At 41.2% G+C, this 10,783-nt stretch overlaps 1 protein-coding gene across 1 annotated transcript; it reads right to left on the reverse strand.

Annotated features, from left to right (window-relative positions):
* Window positions 1–648: 648 nt before the first annotated feature.
* Window positions 649–8,959, reverse strand: LOC108128827 (probable sodium/potassium/calcium exchanger CG1090). Its single transcript, XM_017246646.2, has 7 exons — window positions 8,494–8,959; window positions 6,175–6,390; window positions 5,886–6,120; window positions 5,157–5,446; window positions 4,091–5,102; window positions 3,717–3,905; window positions 649–3,654 (listed from the first exon to the last, which is right to left on the reverse strand). The coding sequence occupies exons 1-7, from the start codon at window positions 8,494–8,496 to the stop codon at window positions 3,644–3,646; spliced, it is 1,956 nt and encodes a 651-aa protein (XP_017102135.2). The 5' UTR covers window positions 8,497–8,959; the 3' UTR covers window positions 649–3,643.
* Between the last annotated feature and the right edge of the window lie 1,824 nt (window positions 8,960–10,783).

A 10,783-nucleotide genomic window follows, 5' to 3' on the forward strand; every position in this document is an offset into this window, starting at 1 on the left:
TTCTTGAGAGGAACGATTTGCAATTTTGAATCCATTGAACGATTTGCAGATAGATTCTTCATTAAACTGCAACACAATTTACCACCAAAAAATTTTTTTGTTCTAGATTTTTTGTCAACGAACAGGAACACCTTAAACGATTTGTAGATCGATTCTTCACCAATCTGCATCAAAACCTAACAACAAAATATTTTTGAGATTTTTTGTCAAATTTTCTGATGGGTCCCCTTCAAAAATGGGAAAATGCAAGGAAGGACAATATGGTCCCCAGGAAATGCCATATCTTTACCAATAACCATCCGATTAGCGGAATACCTTAAAGTAGATCAATTCTCCATCAATCTGCATCAAAACCTAACAACAAAATATTTTTAAGATTTTTTGTCAAATTTTCTGGAGGATCCTCTTAAAAATGAGGACAATGCAAGTAAGACCCATGTGCCCAACTGCGAAGTCCATACTTTTGCCAACACTTTTCCGATTCTCGAGTAAAATACCTTACACGATTTGTAGATTTAAAGAAATACTTTTCAAATTTTTGTCAAATTCGATTTTTGTCGAAGTCTCTATACCTTTCTTCCAATAAACCAATATGTATCCCGATTCCGACCCAATATTGCGTAAACAATCTGAGAAGAAAGGAAAACCTTTTTATATTATGCATTTATTTCTGGAATTCATTATTTGACTAAACATAACATCAACAGTTTTGTATATTAGCATTAGTTTTTATATAATTAACTTGATGTTTTTAGTTTAAATCCCACAACAATGTGTAAGTTGCCATTTCAAAGTTATTTTAAACACGCTTCACAATTAAATATGATAGGTTTTATATAGTTTTTGTAAACAATTATAGTCGCAATTAACACAAATGTCAGATGTAAACATATATTGTATTGGATTTCCGTAGCACGTTTTAGTTATACATATGTATGTTTGTAAGTAAATGTGACAATTTAATATTTATTGTACATAGTATATGTTTTGCTCAAGGAAAGAATCCTTTGCTTAAGCAGTGTTATGTTTATCCTTTCCTCTCGACCGTTGGTAATTATATAAAGTAAAGGAATCTATTATATAGATACAATTAAAAGTAACACGAAGTAGGTTTGATTCGAATCTCGCAAGATATACATACATACATATGCACATTTTAAATAATTCCAATAGAATCTCGACTTCTAAGTCCAACTTCAATAGCTTATTAAAACGGATAATTTCTTCAACGTCTGATTAAACGATTATTCAATCTTCTCTATAACTTTCATTGAAACACTAATTTGAGTTTATACTTCACGGCATAGCATATTTGAACTAGTTTGGGTAGGTTTTCTTATTGTACAGAACTGAGACATCATGTGGTCCACTGGGCTAGAGTGTCCTGTGGAAGTACTTTCATGAACTTAATGGGTCGTCGATACGTTCGGAATAAAAAAGTTTCAATTAATTATTTCATAGAGTTGGGAAGAACCTTGTACTTGTGGTAAGAGCAGCCACTTATGGTACTTAAGTTTGATAGAGTTACTGAGTTATAGCTATATGGGTACGTAGGGATTCTCGAAAGGCGATTGTTCTTACGTGTGGTTGTATAACTTTACGTTGGTTTCCGTTTAGGTATGTATTTCTGTTTCATTGGATTGCGTAGCTCCAGGAAGTTGGCTGGGATAACTGATAGAATTCAGTTTAATTGCATTTGCTTCGACATATGGTAGGCATTTACATTAGGTTTTAGTTGCTTTTTCTCATATATGTGTGTATGTTTTTGTTTTTTGTATAAATATGTCGATGTTTTATGATTTGAGCGAGTCTATAGCAGTGCAGTGCTCACTACGTAAATAAGATTTACATCCTGTATGCTACATGAATATATCTTGATGTACATATATGTATATTTGTCTTACACATTGCTTTCAGCTAACATTCTGATACTGATACTGCGATCTGGCGACACGTCTGCTATTCGATCTGGGTTGGGTTGCAGGGAGGACTCTACCATAATCGTAGAGCCTAAATTGTGTGCAAAACCTTTCGATTAGTGGCTACCAAGTAATTGTGTGTAACTGTGTTCTCTTGTTGCATACTTAATAAGAAACTAACAACAAACAATTTCGAAGCATTAACTAGTGTACCTTTCGACTATATGGTATTATATTAGATTTTTATAAAAAATAATTCATAAAGCAATTTAAATGTGAGCATACAGATATTTACTTTTGATTTTTCATTGACTTAAATTGCACCATTTTACGTTCAAGACTACAGTCCATATGATCCATTAAATATGGCTATAAGATAGACCTTTTGGTGCAACCTTTTTTCCAATGTTAAGCTTATATACTTTGAAGTACTATAGCTTCAGGACATGTAAGAAAATTATGTCATTTCTGTTCCCGCACAAAATTTCAAAACTTGAATACTTTCACCAGATTCATATTTTGAAACCTTAAAAGTTGAAAAGTTTTTAAACAAATATTTGAAAAAAAAATACAATTGAATCGGAAACAGGACTTAATAGGGTGCTAAAATTCATCACATATTGACTTTAAATGCACAATACTCGTTTTATAATATATATTTAATATTGTTTGTTATTAATATTAATTGCAATAAAAAATTGACACGATTAATTGCCTCGAGATTAAGTATCCTTGCACTTTAAATTTCATTGCTATTTTTTGATAAGTTTTAAGTTGTATTCGGCAAACCCAGGACGTATTATATGTATTTCTAAACGTATTTATTTCGTGTGGATCCGTTAAATTATCGCTTCGATCGTTAGACTAAATATATAAAAAAATATGCACACTTTTAATTCATTCTTTGTTCGTGGTATGATCTAAAACAAAACATATAATATAAACTATAACAAGAATTCGTTGCTCATTTTCCACGGCGCTCGGATTCGGCGCAACTGGTCGGTTGATTTCATCATATGAGTTCTCGAGGTCGACCAAGCAGAAACCCACTTTTTGGGTGTTTGGGCCTATAAACCATAAGGGGGCTTTTTACAGAAATGTCTCTAAACTAAAACTAAGTCGGTAATTACATGTTACAGGTCATTGACCAAGGATATCGTTGTGAAATCATAATTGGAGTGCATTCGATTCGAGTTATCCTTTTTAACAAGCTCCTCGCTACTAAAATAGTTAGCGACCACTGCTAGTATTTTTTGTTTCTGGTTCTCATGGTTTTAGTTACATATATTTTTGTCTCCCTATCTACAGTTCTATTTATCATTTATGTATACTTTTCGTTTTGTTGTACATATACGGTTTGTTAATTGCCTAAATATAATTTAAATACATATTAATAAATATAATATACATGTATATATAATTTATCTTTTGGTTTATCCTCCTCCTTCTTCCCTCGTCCTTCGATCCTTTTGGTGCAATGTAAAAATCCATGTAAAATGCCTTTTGAGTAATATTCCTGTCCTCTAATAAACGTTAGGTAAATGTTCCATTCAACTTCATTTAATTCCCATTGACTTTAGGTTTTTGGTTGCAATATTTGATGGTCTTACTTTAACTGCGGCTATGAACGACTCTATATATATGTGTGGTATGCATCTATGTATATGGTACTTGGTGCTGGTAATGCGAATATATAAGTGCATGCTGCCATAGTCCTTCGGGGCTTAGTAAGTGCCTGCAAGAAAAAAACATATTTTTTTAAAGTTTTAGGTTCTTTGGGGGCCTGGGGAGACTCACTGGGACACTCGGGTGGGTTCATGTAGCCGAAGACATTCATTTCGTAGAGAGACGCCAGCGTGATGAAGAACAGATACCAGACCATCAGGATGATGCCCAGTCGCTTGTCCAGCTTCCACCCGTTCAGGTGCGTGGACAGGATCAAGAAGACAACGGTGGAGAAGAGTGACAGCGTGGAGTAGGCCAGACCTGCGAAAAAAAGGGTTAGGAGAGAAAGAACTAGGAGATTAGTGCGAATCCTTTGCAAAGGATGCTGCTACGTCAGCTAGGATAACAGCTACGACACTCATGCTGGGCATACCACAAACGTTGGACACATGACGAGCACTACGGCACATACGGGACAAACATGACTAGCGGGGGAGTGTACATACCCTTGGATATTACGTTGACGTGCGAGCCGGGCTTTATGATGGCCGTTTGTATGAACCAGGGAAGACCTAAGCACACTAGTATATCAAAGACATTCGAGCCAATTGCATTCGATACGGCCATGTCGCCGAAGCCCTCTTTGATAACGGCTATTGAGCTTAGGGCATCCGGGACGGACACGCCAGCGGCCACAAACGTCAGACCCATCACGGTGTCCGGAATGGCCAGAGTGGACCCGATCACGGTGATCATCCAGACCATAAAGTACGAATAGAACGAGATCCACACCATCGAGATGAGGAACGTGAAGGGATACCAGTTGCGGTACTGCTCCTGTCGGCAATCGGGCATCGTCTTCTTGCAGAGAAAGTGGATCGGATAGACCACATACCAGGCGACCAGTGCTGGCAGGCCGCCCTCCGTGGGTCGGATCAGGGGATCGGGCCGTGGCTCTCGCTGCTTATCAGTGGACTTGTAGTAATCAACGGCCCCAGTTGTGGCAGTCGCCGCGGTGGCTCCCGGCTTGGAAGCTGCTGCCGCTGCCGCCGCTTCACCTGTAACCACAGACTCGGGCTGGTCGGCATTGTAGGCCATGTTCTCCTGACCTTGCCCCTGGTTGTACCCGCCCATGCCCCAATCGTCGACCGGCGGCGGATTGGATCTAGCACTGACGACTGGTTTCGGTTGGTTCTCCTCGCCCCAGGCGGCGTTCGGGTCCCAGCTGGCGTTGGGGTCGCTGTAGTTCTGGTAGTCGCTTTGCGGCTCCGACGGCATTCCTTCGTTTTGTTCCTTCGACAGGCTGGTCTGCTGCGTCTGCTCCCGCCCTTGGGCGTGGCTTCCTTGGGTATAGGTGCTCTCGGGAACATTCTTGTAGGTCACTAGAGCGGACTGCTCCTCCTTGCTGGGTAGCTTGAAGGGCAGGTTAAGGCCCAAGGCCCAACGTTCCAGTTCCGTGTTAAAATGGAGGGCCACACAGTATCCGACGTAGCACAGAAGCATCACCACCGATTCGAACTGTAAGCAGAGGATATTTAAGGATTCTTTTTTGAGCTTCTTAGGAGAACTTACGCAGGAGATGACGTCGTTGAAGATTATAATCAGCATGACCAGAATCGAGACACAGTAAAAGAAACAGTCTCGCACCAGGGGCCACCAGTTCAACTGGCAGACAGTGCCGGAGCACAGAGCACAGACGGAGATCACGAACATGATGTTGAAGACGGCCGATCCAATGACCCCGCTGATTCCAATATCGTCCTTGGCGAAAAAAACGCCGATCACCACGGTGGCTAACTCGGGAGCCGAACTTCCGGCAGCCATGAAGGTGGCTCCAGCCACATCAGGCGATAGTTTTAGTTCTAAAATGGAACAATTATTAAAGTTTATTTTATGAATTATTAATTAAAGTAGGATAAACGATAGAGAAGGTTTAAGTTTCTAATCTAATTAAACTCCACTAAGAATGACTGAAAACTTGATAGAGAATGTGTTAATATTTGAACAATAATTTAAAGAATATTTCATTTAAAAATTTTGTCATTGCGTTATCTCTTTAAGTATTACCTAAGCTGATGTATTAATAGATTTTTAATCATATACACTCGCGATTAATGACATAGACTCAGATTTAAGTTTTCAATAATATGGAGATTAAGAACTATGATAGCTAATGGTCTTTAGGATCATAAAGGAACCTTTGAAAGGCCAAACCATTTACAGAACTCCAAGTAGCATGATAATGACTCAGTGACTCTATTTCATTGATCCCAAATGTACATCATAGCTTTATTAGCTTACCCTCACACAGTCGGTCCAAACTGGCCACAAAGTACTCATCGCAAACGATGGCCAGTCCAAAGAAGGTAAAGACGGCCACCAGGATGTGCAGGATGAGGCCGCCATGCTGCCGCGCCCACTTGTTCATCAGCGGCTGGGGGAACTGTTCGATGGCCGGCGGTGTGCAGTTGTCGCGCTTGGGCCGCCAGGTGGGAACTGCTCCATGGGCAGGAGTGGCTTGTGTGGTCGACATGGTCTACACAAAGATGTTGTATGAGATTATGGTCTATCTAGGCGGCAGAGTACTCACCTCAGGCAACGGGGTTGTATCCGGTAGAACGTTGGCTTCTGTGATGTCCAGTCCATTGGATTCTGCATCACCAGCGTCCTCTGCCAGGCTGCCGACATCCAGGGGCAGGGATTCCTTAGTGTCGCCCTTGGCGGAATAGATGCTGACGCAGTAGTAGATGAGGAAGAGCAGCCCCATGTTCCACATGCGGGCTCGACGAGATCGGCGGCGTACAATCTAGGTGAGTCATAGAAGAACATTTCTAGGAGACCTGGAGTTTCTGTACATGCCAGGTTCATTTACATATGGAAGTGCAAGTACCCACACTCCTCACGTGGAAGTACCCCCTCCCAAGTGAAAGCGTACAAGTAGCTCAGATAAGAAACCTAACCGCCCCGGTGCGGCTTGATGGGCCGGCTTTGTTTAGCAGCTTGGCTGTGGAAATTCGATAACAGGCTTTAGCTGGCGGGAACTGCTCCGAAAGCCACCGCACAAAACAAAGTCAACTGTTTACTCTTGGGTTTAGTCTTGGGGAGGATCTCGTGGTACTGAAAGTTGACTAAACTCTCACTGAATTCAAAAGAATAATGATTGTCGTGGAACTTGGTATGTTGAATCTTATACATAAGATGCAATGGTTTGGGTTTGCTGTCTTGGTCTTAGAAGTAAAAAAAATCTAAAAAGTTTACGCTATGGTATCATGTTGTTAGCCCTGTTCCATTGAACCTGTCTGATATTTAATACGAGTACTTAATGGGTGACTGGCCGGTGGCAGTCAAGGAAGTCAAGAAGCAAGCCAACAATCACAAAAAAGACAGACACTGTTGCAAAGGGTTGAAGAGGGTTCTTGCTCTACCCACTTGAATCGAAGGGTTGCAGAAACCTTTTCAAAATCTGAAATATTTTAAAAAGTTTATAGAACTTCTTAAATTAATTTCCTTTTGCAATTTAATTCTTGTTTTCTTGTTCTAATATTTAGTCTAACAATGTAGGACTACTTGAGAAAATGCAACAAGATGCTATGTTTAGCCATTACAAGTGACAGAACCCCTCAGACCATGTCACCTGGCAAGATGGTCCTTTTTATACACCGTTGCGTTTCAGATCAAGGTCCTGCATGTCTTAAGGAATAACATTTACAGCGATTCCCGTAAAGAAAGTAGGGAAAACAGGACCAGATGACATCATTGACATCGTCCTGCGGCTCTCCAATACACAAGCTAAGCTAAAGCAACAATAAATGTCTTTGAATAAATTTCAGCAACATTTCTTTGTTATTGCCGATTTGGATGCCATTGTTGTTGGTCCTGTCGTTGTTGTTGGTAGTGGTGGTGGCAGCAAGGCAGACTACTGCCTGTTGTTGCTGGTGTGATAACAGCGCAAATTTGAGGCAATTGCCAGAGAGCGAGGGACCAGGACTGAGAGGGCATGGCGAGAGCAAGTGGGCTTTTCCACCACAAACTACAAAACGACACGATGGGACACGAGGACAGCCACGAGGGGATGGTGGGGGCCACGTCGGCGTCTGGCTGACTGAGTGACTAACGAAGCCACCACACAACCACGCTCCCAGCTCCCAGCTCCCATCTCCCAGTTCCCAGTCCAGGCCCATGAACCGAACGCCGCCTTGTGGGCCACTCGGTCATGCCGCACAATATCGATTTACAGTTATGGCACCCTTGCCCCACATCCGTCCCCTGCCCACAGCGAGCTTCCCCGAAGCTCTCGCTCTCTCTGCCTCTCTTTCTCTTCCGAGCTGTTGGGTAAGGTTGCAAAGGGACTGCAGGCGGGCAGAGGGCTGTGGGCGGTGGGTAGTGGGTGGTGGTGTAGTGCTTTTCGCTTGACTTTTGCTGTTAGTTACATTTGTTGTTTTTGTTTGCTGCTGCTTGTGGTGAGGAGTGGAAGTGGGAAGGGGGGAGGAGAAAGGACCAGTCCCAGCCGCGTTGACGGCGTCAATGACGCCCGAAAGGCGGCAAGGAGGCTGCAGTCGAGCGACTATCTTATAAAAATAAATGGCTGAGCTTACTGGAAGCGGGGGCGGGTGGTAGGGACGTGGAAATGTAGGACGGGTGCCTCGGCTTACATCATACACGCTCTGGCTTTTCTTCAAACGGCCCAAGACAATGGGAGGCGCAGAAAAGCAAAAGCGGAAACTACACAACAGGACTAGGTTAGCAAGGATGGGAGGACGAAAGCTAACAATTGACTCGCAATTTGCACCACGCCAAGCGGATAGAGGGATAAACACGGTCTCAGCTGATTAAGCCTGCACCTAGCATCCTGCTCCTGCTCCTGCTCCTCCTTTCGCGGAGGATTTCATAATCACACATCCACTATTACCATTTTCGTAGGTCCTTTGGTAGGTGCTTCTCGGATTTTGCGTTTGTTGCACGGCTGGGATACTAGACGTTGGAGCTACGTTGGGGCCCAGGCTCTGTTAATTACAGTCCGTGGCTGAGGTCTCTCGGAAAACAGATACAGAAGAAAACCGTTGCATTGGAAAACATGTGCGAAAAAAAAGAGCCCAGAGTTTTCAATTTATTTTCTTTTCACTTCACCAGCCCGACACTTTAGTTAAGTAATCCACTTCAATTAGTTACGCGTATTTCCGGAAAATATTTAACAGTTCATCCCTAATCGGGGCTTTAAACTTTCAGTTTTTCCGCTTCCGTTTGGCTTTTCCTTCACCGGACTGGCTCGGTGCCTTGGCCGCTGTGTGTTTTTCGTGTGTGGGCGCGAAGCTGTGGGGTTGCTCTGCCTGTGGACTGTGGCTTGGCTGGTTCGAATCGAGCACGACCGAGGCCAAGAGCGGACTGTGCCGACTTTGCTCCACCAAACACGCAGGGTTGCCATTTTAGTTGAGACCGAGTACACAAAAATTGTATTCATCTCTTCTACCTTGAGCTACTACTAGTAGTAGTACTAGTACTACCCTTGAGCCCCGCCCCCATATTCAACGGAATTTTTCAAATTCAGCCATCAATAAAGATCATCGATATTTGATTTGGACAGCTAGACTTTTCCTAAAACTGCTTAAAACGCTTTCTCAACAACGAATCTATTCGACGACATATCGGACATGCAGCCTAAGCTTTTCGGGAAACTGAAAGAAAATTGTATGGAAATTAAATTGTTTGGCGGAATCGTGCCAGGGCTCGTAAATAGTGTTGTGAAAGAAAAGTTACAGCCCTCTAGCGTTTTTAAGCACTATTTTCATTAGCGCGCATAAAAGTATGCTACGCCAAAGCTGGCGCCATCTATGTTTAGCTTTTTCAGGAATGGGTGAAATAATTTAAAAATTGGGAAATTGCAAGTATCTTTGCCAATACCCATCTAATTCTCGAGTGGAACACCTTAAATGATTTGCAGATCGATTCTCCATCAAACTGCATCACAATCTACAAAACAAATTATTTTTTAGATTTTTTGGACAATTTTTTGGAGCGTCCCCTTAGAAAATGAGGGAAATGCTAGGAAGGCCCATTTGGCCCACTGCGAAGTCCATATCTTTGCCAATAACCATCCGATTCTTAAGCGAAATACCTTGGACGATTTGTAGATCGATTCTCCATCAATCTGCATCAAAACCTACAAACAAAATACTTTTCAGATTTTTTGTCAAATTTTCTGGAGGGTCCCCTTAAAAAATGGGGAAAATGAAAAGAAGGCACATGTGACCCACTGCGTAGTCCAAATCTTTCCCAACACCCATTCAATACACGAGTGGATTACCTTAAACGATTTGTAGATCCATTCTCCATCATACTGAATCACAATCTACAAACAAAATATTTTTTAGATTTTATGTCAAATTTTCTGGAGAGCCCCTTAAAAAAGGTGAAAATGCGTGGAAGGTCCATGTGGCCCACTGCGAAGTCCATATCTTCTATATCCAATTCTCGAGTGGAATACCTTAAATTATTTGTAGATCGATTCTCCATCAAACTGAATCACAATCTACAACCAAAATATTTTTTAGACTTTTTGTCAAATTTTCTGGAGGATCCCCTTGGGGACAATGCAAATAAAACACATGTGGCCCACTGCGATGTCCCTATGTATCTTCCCCAACACCCATCCAAATTTCGAGTAGATTCGAGTGGAAATTTCTCCATTTATCTGTTAAAAATTAACAGACCTTTACATTTTGCCCCCAAACCTTTAATTACAAAATCTGCATTGCTGCAAATTCGTCCATTTTATCTTTTAGTCATAGCATTTATCTTCGATCATCTTATTTTAGCCTTGCAGTAAGTAAAAAGCCTTGTAAACAAAGTACATAAAATTCTTAAAAGTTGACTTCTAAAAAATTTTCAATAACATAATAAAATTGTATAAATAACCAAAACAAATTTGATTTTTTTTTATAATAAATTAATGGCCCTATGAAGTGTAATATTGGACCAGATCCAGGTTTGGTTGTAACTCTATAAATTTTAAATTTCAAAGACTAATCGGCGAGATTCGAAACATTTAATAAATTTAAAAATAACAATTAGACATGTTAAGAAAAAAATCCAATATAATGTAAAGACCAGAAAAACAAAGATTTTATATTCTTCATTATTTTTTGGAAAGTAAGGCATTGGTTTAAAGAAATCGGATTTTAAAAAATCACTTGGTTGGGGCA

Source organism: Drosophila bipectinata, chromosome 3R (genome assembly GCF_030179905.1).
Source record: "Drosophila bipectinata strain 14024-0381.07 chromosome 3R, DbipHiC1v2, whole genome shotgun sequence".
Lineage (NCBI taxonomy): Eukaryota > Metazoa > Arthropoda > Insecta > Diptera > Drosophilidae > Drosophila > Drosophila bipectinata.

What these genes read in the sequence shown, in the direction of transcription:
- LOC108128827 (XM_017246646.2), bottom strand. An exon ending in ATACAACCCCGTTGCCTGAG is followed by an intron (nt 6,121 to 6,174) that starts GTGAGTACTCTG and finishes ATCTTTGTGTAG; the next exon opens with ACCATGTCGACCACACAAGC. An exon ending in CGTCAACGTAATATCCAAGG is followed by an intron (nt 3,906 to 4,090) that starts GTATGTACACTC and finishes TTTTTTTCGCAG; the next exon opens with GTCTGGCCTACTCCACGCTG.